At 49.5% G+C, this 25,805-nt stretch overlaps 2 protein-coding genes across 2 annotated transcripts in view; one reads left to right on the top strand and one right to left on the bottom strand.

Annotated features, from left to right (window-relative positions):
• Nucleotides 1-1,282: 1,282 nt before the first annotated feature.
• Nucleotides 1,283-14,585, top strand: RASL10A (RAS like family 10 member A). Its single transcript, XM_058158604.1, has 3 exons — nt 1,283-1,498; nt 12,156-12,280; nt 13,690-14,585. Exons 1-3 carry the CDS (start codon nt 1,283-1,285, stop codon nt 13,958-13,960), a joined length of 612 nt encoding a protein of 203 aa, XP_058014587.1. The 3' UTR covers nt 13,961-14,585.
• A 2,751-nt stretch (nt 14,586-17,336) lies between these two features.
• Nucleotides 17,337-25,805, bottom strand: part of GAS2L1 (growth arrest specific 2 like 1) — a 44,098-nt gene continuing 35,629 nt past the window's right edge. Inside the window, exons 5-6 of the mRNA XM_058158557.1 lie at nt 22,758-23,127; nt 17,337-21,603 (exon numbers count right to left, since the gene is read on the bottom strand). Of these exons, the coding sequence (XP_058014540.1) occupies nt 19,968-21,603; nt 22,758-23,127 (2,006 nt within the window). The 3' untranslated portion in view covers nt 17,337-19,967. The remainder of the gene's footprint in view (nt 21,604-22,757; nt 23,128-25,805) is intronic.

The raw sequence follows: 25,805 nt of genomic DNA on the forward strand, positions 1-25,805 counted from the left end.
ACGCTTGGATCGCGCTGCCCGGTGGGGCGCTTGGGAGTGAGAGCGGAGCGAGCAACTCCTTGGCTTTGCAGCGGCCTTGAAGCAGCCTTTTCTCTGCGCCCGGGAGAAAGCTGGGGACGGCCGGCGAGGAAGGGTCCCGTCCTCCGCTCGCTCGGCTCGGCTCTGCAGCCCCTCTCCTCCTCCCCCACTCCCCGTCTCTCTCTCTCTCTCTTTCTTTCTCTCTCCCCCCTCTCTCTCCCCCCTCACTCACTCACTCACTCACTCACTCTCTGTTCTCTCTCTTTCTCTCTCCCCCTCCCTCCCTCCCTCCCTCTCTCTCCCCTCTCTCTCTTTCTTTCCTCACTCTCCCTTCTCTCTCTCCCTCCCACCTCCTCTCTCTCCCCCTCTCTTTCTTTCTCTCTCCCTTCTCTCTCTCCCCACTCTCGCCCTCCCCCCGTCCCCTTCTCTTCCCCCACTCTCTCTCTCACTCACTCTCTCTTTTTTCCTCTCCTCCCCCCACTTCTTGCGCTTGGACAACTTCCTTCCCTTCCCGCCTCTCTCAAAACCACACTACAGTCTTCAGGCAGCGGGGAAGGGAGCTCGCACCCCTCCCCCGCCCCCCAACCCAGCGGCACTTCGGAGGACTTTAGTTCCATTCGCCTTCCTCGTTCCTCGTTCACCGCCATCCCCGCGTCTTGGCTGAACTCCTTTCTCCCTTCCCATTCGTGCCACGCCGTCGGAATCCGTCCTGCACTCGGAGGAAGCCTGAGCTCTTGGGTTAGGGGCGGGCAAAGGAAGGTTGCTGGCGGCAGGGAAGGCGCAGCGGAGAAGCTACTTGGAGAGCATCGCGAAGTTGGGTTGACTTGGCTCGGACCGGACGGAGGAGTCGGATTACGTGGGAGCAGCCCTCGGAACTCTGTGGTCCCGGAGGGAGGAGAAACGGGGGTGTGAACCAGGCGCTTCAGGAGTCCGTTACAAACCTGGCTCCCGCCTTGACATGTTCAACTCGGCTCGTTCGTAGCCTTGGGGTTTGTTTCCTCCGCTTTTCTTCGTGGAGTCTCAGCATCCGGTGCCATCGGCACAACCTCAATGGTTTGTTGATGGTTCTCTGTAGCGTGCGAACACCGAACACGGGTTAACTCAGGAAGCCGGTGAAGCTTGATCGTGTGAACCGCGGGAGGGGAGGGGGAGGGCAGGCAAAGTGTGGGGGGGCTTGATGGCTCGGAGGAAGCGCGAAGTGGCCTTTCGGAGGAGCAACGGCGGCGGGCGGTTGTGGAGCTCTCCAGGGTCCTGAAGGCAGACCATGGTGGAGACGCTGACGGTCGCCGTCCTGGGAGCAGCCAAAGTAGGCAAGACGGCCATCATCCGCCAATTCCTGTACCACGATTTCACGGACAAGTACAGCCCCACGGAGGACCGCTACATCTACCGGCCGTCGGTCATGCTGAACGGAAACTCTTACGACCTGAAAATCATGGACGTCCCCTACGTGGCGGCTTTTCCTGCCAACAGTTCTCAGGTGAGTTTCTCTTTCCCCCTCCCTTCCCACTTGGCAGTTTCCATCACCCCAACAAGCTGTGGAGAAGCGGAGTGGTAATTTGATGGAGGAGGGGGGGGTGTCAAGGCAGGTTGTAGTTGGCTGACTCTTTTTGTTTCCTTTTTTGTGTGTGTGTAAAGTGACCAAAGGTGTACATATTTCCTGCTGCTTCAGGTGATGCGGTGCCGTCTGGAGCTTCAGGAACCGGACTAGGACCAGGGCGGCTCAAGATTTGAGTTCACCTTTGGCCCTGCAAATTTCTTGGCTACCTTTGAGGAAGTTAATATTGTCTCTCAGCACAAGCTATATTGCAGGGTTGTTGTGCACATTTAAGAGGAACTCCCCTGGAAGCTGACTTGAGCTCTTGGGGGGGAAAAGTAGGATATAGGTCCTTCTGGACTTAATAGACTTATTAACAGCTCATTTTCTTTTCCTTCCTTTTCTCCTTCCTTCCTTCCTTCCTTCCTCCCTCCCTCCCTCCCTCTCCTTCCTTCCTTCCTTCCTTCTTTCTCTCTTTCTTTCTCTCTTTCCTTCCCGTCCTCCCACCCTCCCTTCCTTTCCTCCCTTCCTTCTTTTTTCTTCCTTCCTTTCTCTTTCTCTTTCTTTTTTCTTCCTTCTTCCTTCCTTCTTTCTCTCTCTCTCTTTCTCTCTTTCCTCCCACCCTCCCTCCCTCCCTTCCTTTCCTTCCTTCCTTTTCCTTTTTTCTTTCTTTCTCTTTCTCTTTCTCTTTCTTTTTTCTTCCTTCCTTCCTTCCTATCTTCTCTCTCTCTCTCTCTTTCCTTCCCAACCTCCCTTCTTTTCTTCTTTCTTCCTTCTTTCTCTCTCTCTTTCTCTCTTTCCTTCCCACCCTCCCTTCCTTTCCTTTCCTTCCTTCCTTCCTTCTTTCTTTCCTTCCCCTTGCTTTCCTGCTTTTTTTCAAATGTGCTATTTCACTACCTGAAAAGCAGTGAGTGCACACTGATGTTAATTCTGTTCAGGGAGCTTCTGCCCCCCAAAAAGTGTGGTGTGGTTAAACAAACCTGATATTTAGGCAAAAGTTAATCACAGTTATTTCACACAAATAGACTAACCATGGTTACTTTCTGTGAGGTTTGATGTGCCAGGTAAAACAAACCTCCTTGGCTGGTTTAGGCCTCGGTGTATCATATAAAACTCAGAGTAAGATTAAGAGGGTGATCTGATTTTAGTCAGCATAAGGCTCTATTGCAGCACTCCCTAGGGCAGGAGTCAGCAATCTGCGGCTCCAGAGCCGCATGTGGCTCGTTCATCCCTCTGCTGCGGCTCCCTGTTACTGGTCGGCACAACAATTTTGAGAGGAGCTTCTGGTTGTGGGTGAGGGAAGTATGGTGTGCAAGGAGGAGACTCTATGGCAAGGGGCGAGTTTTCCAGTTGGCTCCACAATCGATAGGGTTTTTGGTTAGGACAGGTACAGGAAAAAGGACACCGCACTAGGAGGAGACTCTATGGTGGAGGAACCAGACTTCCGGTCAGCTGCAGAATTGAATGGGGGGAGCTTCTGGCTAGGACCTTTGTGGCTCTTTTAGGGTTTAAGGTTGCTGACCCCTGCCCTAGAGTCTCCTGCATGAGCAGGGGGTTGGACTAGAGGACCTCCAAGATCCCTTCCGACTCTGTTATTCTGTTAAGAAAAGCTGCAGATCTTGGAACATCTGCCTGACATTCATCAGATGACATTTCAAATAATGTGAGGAGGGAGGCCCCAGGGGACATTTGTTTTTGAACTTTGCATTGTGTTCCGAAGCCAGAGTTTTGTTTTGTTTTGTTTCGTACTTTAAACCCCCTGCTTCGATTAAAAGCAAATATTTTGCATTTCACGTTTAAAGTGGAGAAAGACAAGTTAAAAATGTTCTGCACACGAAATGGACAAAGATTTGTAGATCTTCAGCGCTGACCAGCCTGATTTAAAAACTCAGCAGAATTGCAAAACTCAGCCGGTTGCAGATCCGGTTTAACTAACTCCAGTACTGTTGTGGCTGAAAATAATTTTAATTCGGATTAAATATATCCAGGGGGAAAAAAGACAGACAAGAGCAGAATATTTCTTCCCCGATATTTAGCTTCACGAAAGCGCTGAGGTATGGAAGAGCTATGGAAAGATCCATGCTCAGCATCCCGAGACAAGATTAAAGAACAAAGTAAAATATATGATTCTCTTTGATCAAAAGAATCAAAGAACAGAAATGGAAATGGGCCGGTCACATAGCAAGAAGGATGGAGGGCAGGTGGACCAAGGCAGCCGTAGAATGGATCCCACTTGATCAAAAGCATCCATGAAAGAGACTTAAAACAAAATGGAACGATGACGTCAGCAGGTATTGTGGGTCCAATTGGCCAAAGAAAGATGGGGACTATACAGGTTTGAAGCCTTCACCCTGCAGTGGATAGACAATGGCTAGAATGAAGATGACATAACATTAAATAGATACATAAAAGGTAAAGGTTCCCCTTGCACATACGTGCTAGTCGTTCCCGACTCCAGGGGGCGGTGCTCATCTCCGTTTCAAAGCCGGAGAGCCAGCGCTGTCCAAAGACGTCTCCGTGGTCACGTGGCCAGCATGACTCAACGCCAAAGGCGCACGGAACGCTGTTCCCTTCCCACCAAAGGTGGTCCCTATTTTTTCTACTTGCATTTTTAGGTGCTTTCGAAACTGCTAGGTTGGCAGAAGCTGGGACAAGTAACAGGAACTCACCCCATTACACGGCAGCACTCGGGATTCGAACCGCTGAGCTGCCGACCTTTCGATTGACAAGCTCAACGTCCTAGCCCCTGAGCCACGGCGTCCCACAAATAGATACATAGCTATAGATATACTGTAGTGGCCAAAATTGTAGAAACCTTTTGGGAAAAGTGTCTTTTCTATAACTAGCTAACAACACCACTTTTTGGGGGAGGAGTAGTAGTACCATAAAATCATAAAGATAATTTAATCAGGAATGTACTGCCATAACTTTTACGAAGGATTTGCTATTAGAATAGCCGTTACAGTATAAAGAGGAAAAGTGAAACACGTAGAAAAAAACGAGATATACAAAAATGTCACTATAGAAAAACCGAGATATACAAAAACCATGACCATGTCAGTTAATACTTCGTTGGGTAAATTTTAGCATGAATGGCGGCCTTACAACGTCTTCCCATGGAGTGAACCAAGTCTTTGAGTTCTGCAGCTGTTCTCATGTGAGACCAAGATTGTAGGATTGTTTCTATTAACTGGGTTTTATTGCTGGGTCGCTTCTGACTAACAAGTTTCTTTCGTCGACTCCATAGATTTTTCCATTGGGTGAAGGTCTGGGCTATTCCCAGGCCATTCCAGCAGTGGAATAGGATTATCTTGAAACTCCCTCCCCAAAAAAGTGGTGTTATTAGCCATCAAAGCTCAAAAATCCACTTTTCCCAAAAAGTTTCCACAATTTTGGCTACCACTGTAGATACAATGTGTGTAACGGAATGTAGAAAGGAGTTGGATCCGCCGGAGGAAGGGGGACATTCCAAGAGAGGAAGAGGCAACTCAGCCCAGATATCAGGTGTGTGAGACAGAGGGTGAAGACAGCTCCTTCTTAAGAGTTCCCAGAGTATATGTCGTGGATACCAAGAGTGGAGTTCTCAGTCTGGCAAGATTCTGTCTACAGGTGTTGAAATGATAAGGAACTTGGCTCGGAAGAATCACCATATGTCACTCTTCGTTTGCGGCCCGACACATGGTGACCGAGGAATCCTGGGAGTTTGAAGTCCACATATGGTGGCTGAAGAATTTTGGGAGTTTGAAGTCCACACAGGATGTGATGGAATGTAGTTATGGAGGCGGATCCCCAGGAGGGAGGGGCTGCATTCCAGAGGAGGAAGAGGCAACTCAGTCTGGGTATTATGTGTGAGAGAAAGAAGGGTGAGGGCAGCTCCTCCTTAAGAGTTCCCAGTGTATCCTGTAGATGCAGAGAATAGAATCCTCGGTCTGGCGAGATCTGAGACCTGACAACATGGCGACTGAGGAATCATGGGAGTGGAAGTCCACACATGATGTGAGGGAATGTCTGTGGAGATTTCATCCAGGTCATGGATTGGCAAAAGAATTGCCCAGGCAGTCGATAGACTCGTGATGACGAACCTATGGCACTTCCGGAAGTTGGCAAACGGGCCGTTTCCGGCCTCCGGAGGGCTTCCGAGGGGGTGGAGAAGGCCGTTTTTGCCCTCCCTAGGCTCCTAGAAAGGCTCTGGAGCCTGGAGAGGATGAAAAACGGGCTTACCGGGCCATCATGTGCCAAAAGCAAGGGGAGTGTGTGGGGGGTTGTGCACACGTGCGCAGGGGCAGGGTGCAGCACATTGAATTATGGGTGTGAGCACACGCACGCGTGACACACACACACCCGCACTCCCGCTGCTTTTGGTACACAACTGCAAAAAAGTTAGCCATCACTGGGATAGACGGCTAGAATAATGATGATGAGGAGGATTTAGCTTTCACATTACACATTCCTTCTTGGTTTTTCAGTTACTTGCATTAGCCTCCCTTTCATTACCTTTAGCCTCTTGAGAGGTGTTGCTGTTGTTGTTGTTTTTTTAATCTAAAAATCTACAGATGGATACTGGTTTTCTTAGCTCCAGCCAACTAGCATATCCGTGCTGTGAATTCTTCAAACCTCCAACACCTCTCGGGAGGTGTTAAAAAAAAGAGGGTGGAAGAGAAAAACAGCCAAAAAACAGAAAACCCAACAACCAAAAAAAGGCTTTAGACATAACACTGTTCAAAATCAATATTATAATTAAGATTTCAGACCCAATGTAGACGTTGAGGGTACCGCAAATAGGTACCAAGTCATACCTGGGATGATTGAATGAGGATGAGTAAAAGGCAGTTGTGGGTTTCATTTTTTTTTTACCACTGGTTCCGTGGGTGTGGCTTGGTGGGCGTGGCATGGCTTGGTGGGCGTGGCAGGGGAAGGATACTGTAAAATCCCCATTCCCTCCCAACTCCAGGGGAAGGATACTGTAAAATCCCCATTCCCTCCCCACTCCAGGGGAAGGATACTGCAAAATCTCCATTCCCTCCCCACTCCAGGGGAAGGATACTGCAAAATCTCCATTCCCTCCCCACTCCAGGGGAAGATACTGCAAAATCCCCATTCCCTCCCCACTCCAGGGGAAGGATACTGCAAAATCCCCATTCCCTCCCCACTCCAGGGGAAGGATATTGTAAAATCCCCATTCCCTCCCCACTCCAGGGGAAGGATACTGTAAAATCTCCATTCCCACCCCACTCTAGGGGAAGGATGCTGCAAAATCCCCATTTCCTCCCGTTCAGCTGCGAACTGGGAGGCAGAGAATAGGTGGGGGTGGGAGCCAGTCAGAATTTTTACTACCGGTTCTCTGAACTACTCAAAATTTCTGCTCCTGGTTCTCCAGAACTGGTCAGAACCTGCTGGAACCCAACTCTGATTAAAGGCCTGGAGATTAAAACATTTGAAGAACAGTTGCTGGAATTAGGGATGTCTAGTCTAGTGAAAAGAAGGAATGCGGGGGGACACAAAGAAGAGGGAGTCAACCTATTCTCCAAAGCCCCTGAAGGCAGGACAAGAAGCAACGGATGGAAACTAATCAAGGAGAGAAGCAACCTGGAATGAAGGAGAAATTTCCTGACAGTGAGAACAATTAACCAGTGGAACAGCTTGCCACCAGAAGTTGTGGGTGCTCCATCGCTGGAGGCTTTTAAGCAGAGACTGGGAAGCCATTTGTCTGAAATGATATAGTGTTTTAAAGAAAATATTGTACAGCCACCTGTCTGGAATGACAGAGGGTCCCCTGCTTGAGCAGGGGGTTGGACTAGAAGACCTCCAAAGTCCCTTCCCACTCTGTGATTCTGTAATTCTAAGCAGAACCCAACACGCCTGATTGACAGCATCCTGCTCTTAATTAATGTGCCTGAACAGTCTTCCCAGGGATAACCCTGGTATTTGCCCCGGTTTGGCAAATGGCCGTCTCTTTGCAAAGCCGGGTCATCGTCTCCAAGAACCAGCCAGTTCTTGGTTGGCATCGGATGGGGGTGGGATGGTATGGAGTCTCCTGCTTGGGCAGGGGATTGGACTAGAAAAGAGGTCAGCAACCTACGGCTCCAGAGCCGCATGCCGCTCTTTGGGCCTTCTGCTGTGGCTCCCTGTCAGGTGATTCCATCATTGGCTGGCCCTCCCCTCCCAGTCACTCCTCACCTGGCTTGAAAAGGTAAGAGTGATGGCGGGGGATGGAAAAGCGGCCGGGGTGGAGACAGAGAGATATAGAAAGAGGGAGAGAGAGACAGAGAGAGATACGAAGAGAGAGGGAGGGGGAAGAGAGGGAGGGAGGGAGAGAGATACGTCAAAAGGATTTTGCGGTTCCCGGTGTTTTTTAACAACTGGTTCTCTGCCCTAGTGACCACCTGGGTAGCCGTTTGCTAGGGGTGTGTGTCATATGACTGGTGGAAGTGAGTGACATCGAGTTGGCCACGCCCACCCAGGTTTTGTGGCTCCCAGTGTTTTCTTTTCTCTGGGAACCGGTATTGTGCCTCGCTCACTCCCCCCGCCGCAGCCGGGCCCCTCTTATCTCCTGCCGGATGCTGATAGTCCGGAAGAATGTCCTGACATGCCTCCAGCCCCCAGCCCTGGCACCATCCCCGGACAGGCCGAGCAAGACAAATGGCCTGACGTGCCTCCAGCCCCCAGCTCTGGCACCATGCCCAGACAAACGGAGCAACTAAACCCCTCCCCCACAGCATGTGAGCCTGAAGAATGTGAAGCCAGTCATGAGCTAATATTACCAACAGCTGGAGGCTGGAGAGATCCTCGCTTCCGGAGAATAGAGAGGCGACGTCAGCAAAAGGAAGGGAGGGGCAGGCCTGCATAAGTGCTGAGTCATGAAGCCACACCCCATGGCCTATATAAAGGATCTGCTTTCTGGCATTCTCTGAGTCAGGCAAAGTCTAACTTGGATTGCTGAAGTCACATCCTGGTCTCCTGCCTGCCCTGAGAACTCTGATAGGACTTTGGCAGAGCTGCAGAGGCACGCCTGATACGGACTTCCCCGACCCGGCCGTCAGAGGAGGAGTGGGACACGACAACTGGGGCCAAATGGCTCTTTGAGTATTTAAGGTTGCAGACGCCCACCCCTGAACTAGAAGATCTCCGAGCTCCCTTCGAACCTTGAAACCCACAAAATATATTTGTGAACAAGGTTGACAATGACTCATTGGCAGCCAGTGTGACTTCTCAGAGCTCTGCGTGGCACGTTGGCGCTCTCCCACCCCCCACCCCCCCTTCTGCAGCAGGAGGGAGCAAAATAGTAGCACCAGCTATCTGTGAAATACGGCTGTCACCTACTTTGCACCTGCTGCTGGTGCTCAAAAATTAATATATTTTTTTAAAAAAAATAATAATGTGCATTTTTTAACCTGGCTCCGTTTTAGGCCCTTTTCTCTTAAGCGTTCACTTGCTGTTTTCTTGAAGCAGCTGGTCTTCCCACTGGAGTTTTTAGAATGCTTTAAATAGTAACGCTGAAGGGAGGTTTTGTGGCGGTTTGCTGATCGTATGTATGGCTAAAAAGCCGGTCAGGCCAAATTACCGTTTTGGGGGGGTCAAGCAATGATCCGTACAGCGCCGAAGAGCGGAAAATGGGGGAAACAGCCCTGCCTCGAAGCTACAGAAGGAAAGAAGGGTAGAAAAATGTGGAAATGATCCCCCCCCAAAAAAAGGAATGAGAAAATCATATTTCTGAACCAGGTAGATGAAATGTTGTGTTCCGTCTCCTTGCCCACTTTGGAGCAACGAGCTGGCCTTCAGCCAGTGGATTCACGGCTCTTATCAGTCCTGGCAGAGAAATCGCAGATGCCTGCCAAAGTTCAAACAAATGACTCACGTAGCAAGACTTTCAGCTCTTTTTGAAACAGTTCAGCTAATTTTTGCTTCCCGTGGAACTGAGAGCAGTCCCAAAGCTCCTTATATATCCTGTGGGGTGGGGCTCCTGCCCCACCCTTCCCTTTGATGGCACCACCTCTCTAATCTTCTGAAGTGCGGGTCAATCCAAGCTTGATTATTATTATTATCAGCTGGGTCTGAAGGCGTAGCCTGGGGAAGGGAGGAATCAGGGGATGACGGCCTCATTACGTCCTCCGACTGGTCTGGTTCTGGCTCCTGGAGCCAGGCCAAAGGAATCGGTGCTCCCGAGGTAAGCCTTACCGGCCCTTCCTCCTCAGTCTCGGAGTCACTTTCGGGCATGGAGCCAGGTTCGGGGGCTGGAGTCACAACATGTTAGTTTGTTCTTTTTAAATGCAGTAATACAAAATTATTAGTATCAGAGTCGTAAGGCTGGAAGGGACTTTGGTGGTCGTTTAGTCCAGGGGTCTCCAACCTTGGCCGCTTTAAGACTTGTGGACTTCAACTCCCAGAATTCCTCAGCCAGCTTTGCTACTGACCCCCGTGCTTGAGGCGATCTTATAGGGATGATGTGGGCCACGCTCTGGCAACGTTACGACCTGTGGACTTCAACTCCCAGAATTCCTGAGCCAGCCTTAAAAAACTCATTTTTAGGTGTGTTAGAATAGAATAACAAGAGTTGGAAGGGACCTTGGAGGTCTTCTAGTCCAACCCCTTACTTAGGCAGGAAACCCTACTCCACTTCAGACAAAATGGTTGTCCAACATCTTCTTAAAAACTTCCAGTGTTGGAGCATTCACGACTTCTGGAGGCAAGTTGTTCCACTGATTAATTGTTCTCACTGTCAGGAAATTTCTCCTTAGTCCTAAGTTGCTTCTCTTCTTGATTAGTTTCCAACCGTTGCTTCTTGTTCTACCCTCAGGTGTGTTGGAGAATAGCTTGACTCCCTCTTCTTTGGGGCAGCCCCTGAGATATTGGAAGACTGCTATCATGTCTCCCCTAGTCCTCCTTTTCTTTAAACTAGACATCCCCAGTTCCTGCAACCGTTCTTTGCATGTTTTAACCTCCAGTCCCCTAATCCTCTTGGTTGCTCTTCTCTGCACTCTTTCTAGAGTCTCCGCATCTTTTTGACATCGTGGCGACCAAAACAGGATGCAAGTCTTCCAAGGGTGGCCTTACCAAGGCCTTATAAAGTGGCATTCACACGTCACATGACCTTGACGTGTTGCGATGCATGTTTGTAAAAAAAAAAAAAAGCTGGGGAATTCTGGCAGTTGAAGTCCGCCAGGCTTAAAGTTGTCAAGGTTGTGGAGACCCCCTGATCTAGTCCAACCCTCTATACTAGGGATTCGATCCGCCGAACTGCCGACCCTTCTGCTCGACAAAGCTCAGCATCTTAGCCGCTGAGCCACCTAGTCAGGCTGCTAAACCACCTGCTACCCACCCCAACCAACCTTCAGCTTTATTGGGGATTGGGTTCGGCAAAGAAATAACCATACCCCGGTTATTAAAAGCGATATGGGTTCTTGATTGGGGCTTATTTTTAACAGCCATGTAGGTGGGAAGGTGGGCTGGATCTGAAGAGACGAGTAAAAGTGCGATCTATTTACCGATGGGTAAATAACTCTTCAACGCTGTCAAATGGAAGTCACATGAAGAAACTGATCTCTTTTACTCATTGGTACTATACCCTCCATTTTGAAGTAACAGCGATCGACAATAAAGGGTATTTGTCAAGGATTCCTGTCTTGGGCGGGGTCGGGTGGGGCAGGAGGGTTTGGACGAGAAGGCCTCTAAGATCCCTTCCGGTCCTATCGTTCTACGAAACATGGTACTTCCACAGATACCCTTCGAAGTGTGGCTTTCTTTAAACCACTCCAGGTAGTCCTCGACTTCCAACGGTGCATTTAGTGACCGTTCAAAGCGACAACGGAGCTAACCCAAAAAAAAAAAAAAAAGATTGGACAACCTTTTGTGTGAAACGGGATCGGGTTTCCTGCCTAAGCCAGGGGTTGGACTAGATGACCTCCAAGGTCCCTTCCAACTCTTATTCTATTCTATTCTATTCTATTCTATTCTATTCTACTCTGCTCCACTCCACATTCTATTCTATTCTATTCTATTCTATTCTATTCTATTCTATTCTATTCTATTCTATTCTATTCTATTCTATTCTATTCTATTCTATTCTATTCTATTCTTTCTATCCTATCCCATCCCATCCCATCCTATTTTATTCCATTCCACATTTTCTATTCTATTCTATTCTATTCTATTCTATTCTATTCTATTCTATTCTATTCCATTCTTCCTATCCTATCCCATCCCATCCCATCCTATTTTATTCCACTCCACATTTTCTATTCTATTCTATTCTATTCTATTCTATTCTATTCTATTCTATTCTATTCTATTCTATTCTATTCTATTCCATTCCATTCCATTCTTCCTATCCTATCCCATCCCATCCCATCTATTTTATTCCATTCCACATTTTCTATTCTATTCTATTCTATTCTATTCTATTCTATTCTATTCTATTCTATTCCATTCCATTCCATTCCATTCCATTCTATAACACTGAACTTAAATATTTTTAAAAGTCTCAGCCATCTCCCCCTGTCCTTTCTGTCAGGGTCCTCGCAATGACTAAGTCAGCCTGTGGCTCATTTTTCCGTCGCCGCAACGACAAATCTCACTGTCCCACTGTCTTCTCTTGGTCCCTCAGGAGTGGTCAGATCTGAAGTGTTGGGGCCTACGAAACACGGATGCCTACATATTGGTCTACGACATCTGTAGCCCAGAGAGCTTTGAATACGTGAAAATGCTCTGTCAGCAGATCCAGGAGAACAGGTAAGGCCAGGGGGATGAAGGAGAGACTTCCCTAAGATACGGCAATCCATCATTAGTCCTCTACTTATGACCGTAATAGAACCTGCCCATCCCGGTTGTTAAGTCACGATGATCGTGAAAATGAGCCAGTCACGTAGAAATGACCTCAATTTTACACTCTCTTTTTTTTTACAGCAGTTGTTAAGCGAAAGTGGGGATCTTAAAGCAGCTGTCACGGTCGTTAAGCGAACACCAGTCATTAAGCAAACCAAGGGTATGCTATGGCTGCAACTTTGCCAAAAACTGGAAGTGCCCATTTTCGGCCAAAGAGGTTGTAAAAAACAAAAATGCTTTTAAAAGGTTCTGACGACCTCAGCTGAGTTGCCTGATCGTTGGAGGCTTTTTTTTTCTTTTAAAGGCAAAAAAAAATGCTTTTAAAAGTAAGTAAAAAAAAAAAAAGGTGGCCACCAAGCCATGCCCACAGAAACTGGTAGTAATAAATTTTGCATTTCACCACTGGTTTAAACCAGGGGTTTCCTAACTTGGCCACTTGAAGACTTGCAGACTTCAACTCCCAGAATGGCTGGCTGGGGAATTCTGGGTTGGAGTTCCCCTTTGATTTAAAAAAACAAAACAAAACAAAACCCACAAACCAAGAAATGTATTGCCGCGCTGGTGCAAAACTTTCTCTTGTCTTGAAGTAGTGCATGCATCCGATTGTGAGCTCTGGGCCAGGAAAGGCTGACCCACAACGTTTGAGGCTTTCCTCGATCCAGTGAGGTTGCGGCTGCAAAAACGGACTTGCCAGAAGCGGCTACATTCAGGAGCCTACGCACCAAAGCTGTTGTGTCTGCCCCCCCCCCGAGCAGGGCCTCCTGCCAGAAAGTGACTTGGAAAGTGAGGGGGAAGGGCCGTCAGGACTTACCTCGAGAGCACCGGCTTCCCTGGCTCAGCTCCAGGAGCCAGAAACAGGCCAGGTGGAAGAGATAACGAGGCCTCCGTCCCCTGACTCTTCCCCCTCAAGCCACGCCTCCAGACCCAGCTGATGGCAATCAGGCCTGGCTGGACCCTAGGTTTCGTAGACAGGAGAGGCGGGAACAACAGAAGCAGCGGTGGGGCAGGCCTACGAAGTGCTGAGTCATGGAGCCACACCCCACAGGATATAAAGGCAGCAAGAGCTGCTGTGCCTCTTTGTAGCAGGCAAATTAACTGCTTAACTAAGAGCTGAAGTACTGTTTGACTCATCGGCGTTGAGGGAGATAACAGAGAGACTTGGCAGACGCTTGCTATTTTGCTGCCAGAGCAGATAGTGCCAGCTAATTAAGCCATTGCTCGGACGGAGGCGAAGGGGGATAGAACAAAAGCATTGCTGGACTGTTGCCCCCCCCCCAAAAAAAACCTGAACCTCCTTTGCGTATCCTCTCTTCCAGGACAAGCAACATCGGCGAAGCCCCCGTCATTGTCGTGGGGAACAAGCGGGACTTGCAGCGGCAACGTTTCACACCGCGGCGGACGCTCGCCCTGCTCGTGAAGAAGACCTGGAAGTGCGGCTACATGGAGTGCTCGGCCAAATACAACTGGCACGTCGTACTCCTTTTCAAAGAGCTGCTGTGCAGCACCGTGGCCCACGGTTGTAGGAGCAATCACTCTGCGGTGCGCCTCCAGGGGGCGCTGCACACAAGCAGGTGCAGCCTCATGTGAGCTGGGAGTGGAGTACGGACAGTTGGTGGGTTTCAAAATTTTGTACTACTGGTTCTGTGGGAGGGGGGGTGTCTTGGTGGGCGTGGCATGGCACGGTGGGCGTGGCAGGGGAAGGATACTGTAAAATCTCCATTCCCTCCCCAATCCAGGGGAAAGTTACTGCAAAATCCCCATTTCCTCCCGATCAGCTGGGTCTCGGGAGGCAGAGAATAGATGAGGGCAGGGCCAGTCAGAATTTTTTACTACCGGTTCTCCGAACCACTCAAAATTTCCGCTACCGGTTCTCCAGAACCGGTCAGAACCTGCTGAAACCCACTTCTGAGTATGGAATGGGTTGGACGAGGGCAGGTGAGGTCCTGAACGTTCATCTAAAAAAGGGGTGTCAAACTCAATTTCATTGAGTTCCGCATCAGGGCTGTGGTTCAGTGGTGGGTTGCTACCAGTTCGCCCCGGATCGGGTGAACTAGCAGCGGAAGCAGCGGGAGGCTGCGCCCACCCGCCCAGATGCCTCTGTGCTTGTGCAGAAGCATCATGCCTGTGCACGAGCGAACCGGTAACAAACTCAATTGAAACCCACTACTGCTCTGGTTGACCTCGGGGGGGGTGGGGTGGCCAACTGGGTGGGCGTGGCCAGCTTCAGGCCACTCCCCAAACTGCTGGCATGTTTCCTCTTCGCATTGGGTAGACCGGGGCCAAAACGATGCGGGCTGGCCCCTTACATTTTCCAAGATGGCCCATGGGCCGCATCCGACCCGCGCGCCTTGTGTTTGACGCCCCTGGTCTAACACAAGAGGTTTCCAAATTTGGCCGCTTTAAAGAATGGCGGACTTCAACTCCCAGAATTCCCCAGCCAGGATTCTGGGAGTTGAAGTCCACCAGTCTTAAAGCGGCCAAATTTGGAGACCCCTGACCTTGCAAAGTCAAAACATTGGAAGAGAATCATAGCCATTATGATGGTCGGGCGAGTAGTATGAACTATGATCGTTCCCAGCTTCTGTTGACAGGAATGACTTTTAAAATGACGCACGTGGAAAGACACCCCCCCATTTTTGGGGTTCAAGGAATAACGCATGCAATGGATAGGATCAGAACTCAAAGCCTTTTAAGCCATCTTGCACACGTCTGGGGTTGGAGAACCGGAACGAGGAGTCGGTATCCTGCCACCGTCTGGTTAGGATTACCTACCAGGAATGTTTTCTATTCCGAACAATGACAATATTCAGGGGGTTCCCAAATTTTGCAATACCAGGACACCTTGAAACAATGAATTAATTTTGAACAACTCTCTCATCCCCCACCCACTACCCCACAAGAATTCACATCCTCGTTGGGTTGGGTGAGTAATAAAGAAAGACTAAAAGGATAACTAAACTAACATTCATCCTGGCTTCTTGACTGGGGTTATTTTTACAGTGGGCAGAATTCGCTCCTCGCTCAACAAAAGCTTTTCTTTTTTGAAATTCGCAGGAGGGAGGGAGGGAGGGAGGGAGGGAGGGAGGGAGGAAGGGAGGAAGGAAGGAAGGAAGGAAGGAAGGAAGGAAGGAAGGAAGGAAGGAAGGAAGGAAGGAAGGAAGGAAGGGTTAACCTTGATCTGGTCAGGATCGAACTGCTGGCAGTGAGCTAGCCTGCAGTACTGCATTCTAACAGGAAGGGAAGGAGGGAGGGAGAGAGAGAGGAAGGAAGGAAAGAAGGGAGGAAGGAAGGAAGGAAAGAAGAAAGAAAGGAAGGAAGGAAGGAAGGAAGGCTGAGTTAACCTTGAGCTGATCAGGATCAAACTGCTGGCAGTGAGATAGCCTGCAGTACTGCATTCTAACCAGAAGGGAGGGAGGAAGGGAGGGACGGAGGAAGGAAGGAAGGAAGGAAGGAAGGAAGGAAGGCTGAGTTAACCTTGAGCAGGATCAAACTGCTGGCAATGAGATAGCCTGCAGTACTGCATTCTAACCAGAAGGGAGGGAGGAAGGAAGGGAGGGAGGGAGGGAGGGAGGGAGGAAGGAAGGAAGGAAGGAAGGGTTAACCTTGATCTGGTCAGGATCGAACTGCTGGCAGTGAGCTAGCCTGCAGTACTGCATTCTAACAGGAAGGGAAGGAGGGAGGGAGGGAGAGAGAGAGAGGAAGGAAGGAAAGAAGGGAGGAAGGAAGGAAGAAGGAAGGAAGGAAGGAAGGAAGGAAGGAAGGAAGGAAGGAAGGAAGGAAGGAAGGAAGGAAGGAAGGAAGGAAGGAAGGCTGAGTTAACCTTGAGCTGATCAGGATCGAACTGCTGGCAGTGAGCTAGCCTGCAGTACTGCATTCTAACAGGAAGGGAAGGAGGGAGGGAGGGAGAGAGAGAGAGGAAGGAAGGAAAGAAGGGAGGAAGGAAGGAAGAAGGAAGGAAGGAAGGAAGGAAGGAAGGAAGGAAGGAAGGAAGGAAGGAAGGAAGGAAGGAAGGAAGGAAGGAAGGAAGGAAGGCAGGCTGAGTTAACCTTGAGCTGATCAGGATCAAACTGCTGGCAGTGAGATAGCCTGCAGTACTGCATTCTAACCAGAAGGGAGGGAGGGAGGGAGGGAGGGAGGAAGGAAGGAAGGAAGGAAGGAAGGATTAACCTTGAGCCGGCCAGGATCGAACTGCTGGCAGTGAGATAGCCTGCAGTACTACATTCTAACCAGAAGGAAGGGAGGGAGGGAGGAAGGAAAAGAGACGGAGACCAAAGGAAAGATGCCCACCACCCCACCAAAATCTGGATACTTTTCTGATCTGCATCACAACGTACTTCTGTACTAACACACCTATTTACACACACGTACACACACCCACACACACACACAAAAGGTGCCAGGGCCAAAAGCAGAGGATGTGTCGGTCTTTACTGTCTGGATTCAGGTATTTGCAGGTCGGTTTAATCAGCTACATTCACAGGGTTGGCTAGCAGGCACTCTACGGGAGGAGAGCGAGGCAAGGCTCCCTATTACTTTATATAAATATGCATAGATTTATTCAACAGACCTCCAGTGATCGGGGGAGAGAGGGGGGGGGGTTTGTCGCCAAAGAGAAATTCACGTGCAAAGACTTCAGCATTCCCTCCCTCCCTCGCCCACACTTTCCCACTCGCACGACTGGCATTTTGCCACATGCAACGATTGTGCCTTGCAGAATTGGGGTGTGTGTGTGTGTATATGTGTGTGTGTGTGTGTGTCCCTTTGGTCCATTTCCCACAAATGTCTACGCAGCTTCTCCCTTTTAAATAAGACGCTTCACCGGGGGGGGGGGGCATTCAGTGTCCGTTGTGCGAATCCGCCACTCCAAACGGGACCCACAAAGCTGGAGTCCAACCGCTCTCTCCAGCCAGTCCTTTGGCATTCCCCTCCCCCCTCCCCCACCCCCACCCCAACCTAGCCCACCCCATAAGGCACTCTTCCAATTCTGTGCAGCCTTGCACGGAAACAAGGGGCGTTGTGTAGAAGACGAAAAGGGCAACTGCACTCCCTACGCGACACCCTGAACAAGGATAAAACATTTTCCTTTCCCAAATCCTGACGTCGTCGAATGCTCCATCCATGCCAACGCAGCCTCTCTGGGTGAAGGACTGGGGCAAATCCTTGGGGGAGGGGCGGGGAGGGGAGGAGGGAAGAAGTAAAAAAAAAAAATCGAAAATGAAGACGGCAACCGCAATCCAAGTCGCCGTCCTTTTTTGCGTTCGAAAACCCTGTTCCCGAAAACTGCGGCCTGTCACCTCGCTAGCATAGTAGGGCAGTCCCAGACCTAAAGGAAGACGCTGTGATGAGATTCACGCCGAATCGGGTTCTTGGGGGTGGTCAGTTTAAGAACTGGAAAATGTACATTTACAAGGGAGAAATAAAGGGAGATTAGTATAGATCTATTTCAAGCTACCGTATTTCCGTATAAGACACTTTTCCCCCCTTAAAAGAGGATGAAAATTTGGGTGTGTCTTATACACTGAATGTGGCCCCCGCACCCTTTGGCCTCTGCCTCCCAGCAATTTGTCTCCTTGCAGCAAACAGCAAACACCCCATTTCAGTTTCAGTTTCATTTTCAGCACAGCCTGATTAGCACAAGAAAAAAAAAACCTGCCTCCCAGCAATTTGCCTCCTCGTAGCAAACAGCCTGTTTCAGCTTCAGCACAACCTGATTAGCACAAGCAGCTGATGGTTGGATTGGCCTCCTGACCATCAGCTGTTTCAGGCTGCAGGGATTGCCATAGCCTATTGTTACTTCCGCGTGCCCCATTTTCGGCCTCCCCTGTTTGCTGCAAGGAGGCAAATTGCTGGGAGGCAGAGGCAGATTTTTTTCTTTTTCTTGTGCTAATCAGGATGTGCTGAAAATGAAACTGAAACTGAAACAGGCTATTTGCTTGCAAAGAGGCAAAATTGCTGGGAGGCAGAGGCAGAATTTTTCCCCCTTGTTGTCCTCCCCAAAAAAGGTAGGTGCGTTTTATCATCCGGAGCATCTTATACTCCGAAAAATACAGTATTTAGCTCTCGTCAGCTAGCCATACCCCTTCTGGGATTCGAACCTGGGCTGCTTGCTTATTAGATAGATGTATTAACCTCAAAGCCACGGGCTCTCCTCGCTTTGTCAGCTGTACCAGGGGGAAGATTAAGTGTTTTTTTCTATCAGGGTCTACCTAAATATGGGACGGCTAGCTGATGAGAACTTTTTTTTTTATTTATTTACATTTATATCCCGCCCTTCTCCGAAGACTCAGGGCGGCTTACAGTGTATAAGGCAATAGTCTCATTCTATTTGTATATTTACAAAGTCAACTTATTGCCCCCCCAACAATCTGGGTCCTCATTTTACCTACCTTATAGAGGATGGAAGGCTGAGTCAACCTTGGACCTGGTGGGACTAGAACCTGCAATAATTGCAGGAAGCAATTTTTTTTAATAACAGGCTTCTTACAGCCTGAGCCACACCGCGGCCCGAACTAAATAGCTTGAAATAGATCTATACTAGTCTCCCTTTATTTCTTTGCCAGTAAAACATAAATTTAACCCCAAAATAGTTTGTCACGAAAGCGACTGCCTGCGAAGGTCCCTGGATTAGGGCAGAAAGGCGAAAACGGAAGCAGTTTGCTCCATCCCATATTTGGGTAGACCAGGTTGCCCCGATTAAAACACACTTTAGCGCTGGACTTTCTCACCAGTGATCGCCAAAAGAAACAAGGGCTTTGTTGAAACCTACAGATGTGCTACAAATAGTCCCCGACTTACGACCACGTTTAAACCACGGTTCAAAGTTACGACGGCACTGAAAACCGTGACTTACAACGGAACCTCTTCGCTTACGGCTGCCCCGGGATCGCACTTCAGGTGCTTGGCAGCCAGTATATTTACGGAGGGGTGATTGTTTGAGACTCTTTCGGGGGGGGGGTGAGGATTCTGAGGAAGTGAATAGGGAGAGGTGGATTTATTTAATGACCATGGGGAAACAGGGAAGAAAATTGGGCATGACTCGCTGAATAACCAAAGAGAAATTAATAACCGTATCACTTGGTGACAGAGGTTTTTGTGGTACCGATCATGTTCGTAAATTGAGCTTGTGCTGAACTTAGATGGCTACGGAAACACCAAGATGGCCGAAGCTGGACAGTGATTGACCAAGGGAGTGAATATTAACCCTGACGCTCCCTTTAGTATCCAGTGTTAAAGGACTTCCCCATACAAGCCTTTCACACATACGCAACCCCAACGACACACATACACACAACCTGAGCCCCAGTCTCCCGGTACTGCAGTTTAAGCTCTGCCATCTTCCAGCCTCACGCTCCAAAAATAAAATATAGAAGGACGGATCCCCATTTGCAATCCAAGGCTTTCTTCCCTGTCCCCCACCCCACCCTTCCATCCCCCTCTCCTCCCGCCACCCAAAAATAAATCTCTCTTCTGCACAGCAGCATAGGACAAAGTCACACTGGGAAAAGGTCCAAGGAAGCAGCTGGAAAGAGAGGGCCGGACCACGGAAGCGGGTGCAGGGGGGGAGGAGATGTGGGTAGGTGCTGTCCACCAGTGCCTAGGTCCAAGCCGCCTCATCAGCCACGCCAGATTCCACTGAACCCCCAGGACAATCCCCGAAGGAGGAGGAGAAGATGTTGTGGAAGGCCCCCCAGCCCCGGCGCTCGGATGGACCTTTGGCTGGGCTGTCCTTGAAAGAGGTGCTTTCCGTTGGAGCCTTCTGGGCTCCAGAAGCCTTGTAGCTGAGGGGAGTGGGGATTTTCGACGGGGTCTTGTCCGGTTGGGAGTCGGCGCGAGGTTTAATTTGCGAGCGCAGCTTCAGCTTGTAGATGGAAGGCACGCGGTCGGGCTTCCTCAGGGACGACTGGGGACGGAGCACAACTTCTTCCAGGACAGGAGACGAAGGGGACGTGCCGAGGTTCTCCAGGCCATCCTGGAGGGAGGGTCCCCGCTCTGCGTGAGAAGGGACCGGCTCCCCAGCGGCCCAGGGGCTATCCACCAGAGTCTCGGCCAGCTCCAGACCCTCCTGGACCTCCTGGACGTCATTCAGGCCCAGGTAGCAGTTGCTTTCATCCGATGAGCTCGAAAGCACGGGTTTCCTCCAGCGGCTCCTTCGCTCACGGGAACTGGATGAGTCCCAGAGCTCGGAAATCTCCGCCGAGCCATTGTGGACATCCACTAGCTCAGAACCTTCGGCCATCTGGTGGGCTGCTTTCCGCTTGGACTCCTCGGGTTGGAAACTGTATTTGCTGAAGATGTTGAGGGAGGAAGAGGATGAGCTGGAGGAGCAATAGGCGGAGTCGACGGTCCCTTGGTCCGGATTTGTGGGCAAGAGCCGGGCACCGTTGCAGGGCTGGCTGCCCGTATCCAGATCTTCATCCATTTCCAAACCCATCATTTGAGAGTTGGCCAGGAATTCTTCCTCCAGACGCCGGTAGAGCTGTTGCTCCTGACTCGGATCGAGGCGCAGCGGGGTGCGGAAAGCCTGCGCTGTCACCTCCAACTCTTGTCCTAAAGTGTCATCGGGCTGCCTGGAGGGCCCGCTCTCCCCCAAATGGGGCTGCCTCATGGTCCAACGTTGTCCAGTCAAGCAGGGCTGTCGTTGACGTCCTGGGCCTGGTGGAGGCATTCGGACGGCAGGATTGGCTGTTTTTGTGGCAGGCAAGGAACCCCTGCGCTTGGTGGGGGCAGGGCTTCGGGAACCCACCGGGGTCAGGTGACCCCTTGCTGGGCTCTTGGTCCTGGGGGTGGTTCTTCCAGAGCCCCCGGCGTTCTCCTTAGGCTCGTCGGCTCGTGTCCAGGAATGCTGTCCATCTTTTGCTCGGCTGATCAGCAGCACAGGCTCTCCTCCAGGCCTTCCTTGGCTGCGGGCCCGGGGACGAGGGCTCTGCGGTCCAGGCTTGCTGGGCCGGCTTGTCACGCGAGGACGGCCCCGCTCTTCTGGCTCAACCTTCCTAGGCACCGCCACAGTTTTCGGCAAGCTGAGACGATCCCGCGACTGACTCCGGCTGGCTGGCGGCCGTTTGGGACTGGCATGGAGCTGGGAGGCTGGGCCCTCGGAGATGCGCCTCCCAGCCTCCTTCCTGAGTGCCAGGCTGGCATCCTCGTTCCGCTTCCTTCCCAAGCTGGCACTTTGCCTAGAGGAGGAGGAGGAGGAATCGCTGTCTCCAGAAAGGCGCCGAGCCCTGGGATTCCTGCAAGAAAGAACGACAGCCTTTAAAACAGTTTACCATTTTGCTCTCTGGATTTAAGTTTCTTTCTTTCTTTCTTTCTTTTTTTTGATTCCTATATTAATTTCTATAAATATAGCAAAAAAATAAATAAATCAGGAGAAATCTGGAAGCTCCTTTCCAGACAAAACCAGGGAGAACTTTCTGATTTTTTCATAACATTGCTGTCTGAAAAGGGGCTCCGAGACGCTTTCAACTTCCTGTTCTGTTTTTCTGTCTACCCCGCCCTTTCCACTTAAAGTCCATTACGGAGCAATTAGTGGAGTAGATAACCAGGAGAGCCTCTTTGGCTTTCCTTACTCATAGCTCTGGCTCAGAAAGCAGTCTGGAAAAAACCTGTCATTCGTCAGGCGGCCTCTCTGCCTAATCCTCCTTCTGTTCTTCTGGTGAGTCACCCTTGGCTGCTCTTCTGTTTTCCCAACACCTGGCTGGGGATGACTTTAAATTCTCTTCTGCTGTCCAAGCCAGGGGTCTCCAAACTTGGAAACTTTTAAGACTTCTGTGTCTATGGAGATTCTCAGTGTTGGAATACAGTTTCCTCGTATTTTTATGTAACAACTACGGTAACATTCAGCCAGTAGATGGCAGTGTTTACAAGTTTGGATCTATGGTATATATTCTATGTCCTTTTGTTGAAAGAAAAGTTTCCTGTTTCCTGTTACGGTTAAAGCAGTTAAGCAGAAAAGCACATGGTGACTGTAGACCCTGTTTGATCTGTAGTGCTATATATAAACAGAATTTTAAACACTTAATCATCCAGGTCATAGTTGTCTCAAAAGCGTTTGTTTTTTCTCAAGTCAGCTGGACTGTTTTTCTGATGATTGCATCGCTCAGCTGGGCATGCGGGATGGGGGGGAGGGATTTTTGCTACCGGTTCTCCGAACCATCCACCGCCATCGCTACCAGATCGGGCGATCCGGTCCAAACCGGGAGCATTTCACTCCTGGGTCCTGTCCGCCATTAAAAACCAATCTTTCCAAGCAGCCACCATATTTCCAATGTCTTTCTCCCCACATGGAACTGTGGGACATAGCTAAGGACATAGCTTCCAACACACTTATGACAAGAACTTTTATCCTGGCCTTCAAGATGCGACAAACCCTTTCATCACCTCTTACCTGACTGAAAGATGGGAATCTCCCATGTCCTGGTGGGCTTGGGGTGCACAACCCCTCAGAGGGCTGGCCCCCCTCTGTCCTGACCCGCTACATTTTCCACTCGGCGGAGCCAGCGATCCCTGCCTCGGCGGGGTAGCTGTCCCAGACCTCTTGGTGGGAGGGCCGGGGCGGTTTCCTTTGGGGTGAGCCAGTTCTCCCCCTCCAGCCAAGAGCCGTTTCTCCCCCAAGGGGTGGGTCTCAGAGACTTTAGGATGTAGGCCCGTAGCTTCAGCCCGACGCTGAGTGGTGGGGCTCTTGGCCTGGGGACTGGCCAGACCGCTCGTCTTCTGGGGAGAGAAGCCGAGCCCACGATTCTGGGTCAGGCGGTGAGCTGCAAAAAAAAATAATAAAAAAAATGAGAAAGAATATCCAAATAAATCAGCTGGCGCGGGTTCGAGAGACGGCAGGTGGCTCAAAAAAAATAACAGAAAATCGTTGGACTTCTAAAATCAACAGGTGGGAATAGATGTGTTGATCTTTCTCTCTCTCTCTCTCTATATATATATATATATCTATCTCTACCTCTATCTTTTTTTATTTATTTATTTACATTTATATCCCGCCCTTCTCCGAAGACTCAGGGCGGCTTACATTGTGTAAGGCAATAGTCTCATCCTATTTGTATATTTATATACAAAGTCAACTTATTGCCCCCCCTCCAACAATCTGGGTCCTCATTTTACCTACCTTATAAAGGATGGAAGGCTGAGTCAACCTTGGGCCTGGTGGGACTCGAACCTGCAGTAATTGCAGGCAGCTGTGTTTAATAACAGGCTGTCTTACAGCCTGAGCCACCCACGGCCCACAGCTATCTATCTCTCTATCTATCTCTATCTATCTCTACCTCTATCTATCTATCTATCTATCTATCTATCTATCTATCTATCCATCTATCCATCTATCTATCTCATCTATCTATCTCATCTATCCATCTATCCATCTATCTATCTCATCTATCTATCTATCTCTATCTATCTATCTATCTATCTGTCTATCTATCTATCTATCTATCTATCTATCTCTATCTTTCTATCTATCTATCTCTATCTATCTATTGTTATCTAACTGTCTATCTATCTCTATTGATCTATATCTATCTATCTATCTATCTATCTATCTATCTATCTATCTATCTCTACCTCTATCTATGTTTATATATCTATCTCTACATCCATCCATCCATCCATCTATCTATCTATCCATCATCTATCTATCTATCTATCTATCTATCTATCATCTATCTATCTATCTATCTATCTATCTATCTATCTATCTATCCATCCATCCATCCAGCTAGCTAGCTAGCTATCATCTATCTACCTCTACCTCTATCTATCTATCTATCTATCTATCTATCTATCTATCTATCTATCTATCTATCTATCTATCTATCATCTATCTATCTACCTACCTACCTACCTACCTACCTACCTACCTACCTACCTACCTACCTATCTATCTCTACCTCTAGCTATCTCTACCTCTATCTATCTATCTACCTCTACCTCTACCTGTCTCTATCTCTCTCCCCCTCCCTCCCTCTCTCTCTCTCTCTCTCTCTATATATATATATATATGAGACTGGTGACTACAAGCCACCAGGGGGCGCCATTGCAATGCTGCAACTCAACCAACATCCTGCTTGAGTCTGGCAGTTGGAAGGCACCTTTTAATTATGTCATATTTTTTTTGGATGAATATTGTTTCCTGTTGCCTTCTTCTCACAGGGAGCTTCCAGTTAACTCCTTGGGGACTCATGAGAGCGCATGAATTGGGCTCTTTTGAACGCGGTAAACTAAAATTACAGCATGGAATTTTACACATGCTTGACTTTACACCCGGAAGGAAATTTTTCCAAACAACTTTCCCTTTGTTTTGCCCCCGTCAGTTTGACGTAGCATCAGCGACATCAGGGACGTGCATGTGGTAGCATTTGAACTCCGGGCCCAGCCTGATGGGTGTGTCACAGCCGGTAGCTCCCCAGCCTTCAAAGCTATTGACCAAAGATGCCTTGATCTCAGGGCCGATGGAAGATTTAGCTCTAAGTGATCTTCGCTGAACTCAAAAATTTCAGCAGAATTGGCGCTGCCACTACATGGAAAGGAGACCACTGAGAGATTTCAGATTCTATAGGGAAGGCTGGGATGTCAAAGATCATCCAGAAAGTCGGGAAAAGAAGCCATTTCTCTATGGTTGACCCCCCCCTTTCCCTCCCCCCCCAAAAATGCAATTAAACAGAGATATGAAATGAGTAGTGAATGGGGCAAGGAGTTTAGAAGAGACACCCTCCCTAATTACTCGGGCTGTAAAGGTGGCCGGGGAAGGATTGTACTTTCATACTTGCAAGTTTCTGTCAACGTAGCTGTACAATAAAATTGAATTAGCTCATCTAAGATAAGATCAGGTAAATTCCACCCAGTTTCGGTTTCGTGCTTTTCCTTATTAGGATTAGAATTAGGGGGTGACATGATAGCAGTATTCTAGTATTTGAGGGGCTGCCACAAAGAGGAGGAGGGGGGGGTCAATTTACTTTCCAAAGCACCAGACCAGGAAACAATGGCTGGAAACTAACCAAGGAGAGAAGCAACCTGGAATTAAGGAGAAAGCAGAAAGCTAGCAGTGGTGGCTCTTCCGTCCTAAGGACCTGCCCATAGATTTCCACTACTCTCCTCTCCTCTGCCTTCTGCGCATCTGTGTGTCAGGCACTGGACCCAGCTGTTCCTCCTCTTCCTCATCAGCCACCTCCAGACCTGGGGGCTGTTGACTCTCCATCCGAGGGCTGACGGACGGCCCAGGCTCCACCTCTGTCTCTGTCTCTCTCTCTCTCTCTCTCTGCCAGATCCATTCCCTCTTCCCCCTCGGAGCGCTCAGGTTGCCTCAATGCTGACCCCCACGCCGCCTCCTCCTCCTCCTCCTCTGATTCGGCTGTTGATTTGGCTGCGGCGGCCGACAGGCTACAACAGTATGGACCTGCATGACACTTGTATTCCTTTCCTGACACCAAGCCTC

The sequence above is a fragment of the Ahaetulla prasina genome, chromosome 15 (assembly GCF_028640845.1).
Source record: "Ahaetulla prasina isolate Xishuangbanna chromosome 15, ASM2864084v1, whole genome shotgun sequence".
In the NCBI taxonomy this organism is placed as follows: Eukaryota; Metazoa; Chordata; class Lepidosauria; order Squamata; family Colubridae; genus Ahaetulla; species Ahaetulla prasina.

What these genes read in the sequence shown, in the direction of transcription:
- RASL10A (XM_058158604.1), top strand. Translation starts at nt 1,283, where the DNA reads ATGGTGGAGACGCTGACGGTCGCCGTCCTGGGAGCAGCCAAAGTAGGC. An exon ending in TTCCTGCCAACAGTTCTCAG is followed by an intron (nt 1,499 to 12,155) that starts GTGAGTTTCTCT and finishes TTGGTCCCTCAG; the next exon opens with GAGTGGTCAGATCTGAAGTG. An exon ending in CAGCAGATCCAGGAGAACAG is followed by an intron (nt 12,281 to 13,689) that starts GTAAGGCCAGGG and finishes CCTCTCTTCCAG; the next exon opens with GACAAGCAACATCGGCGAAG.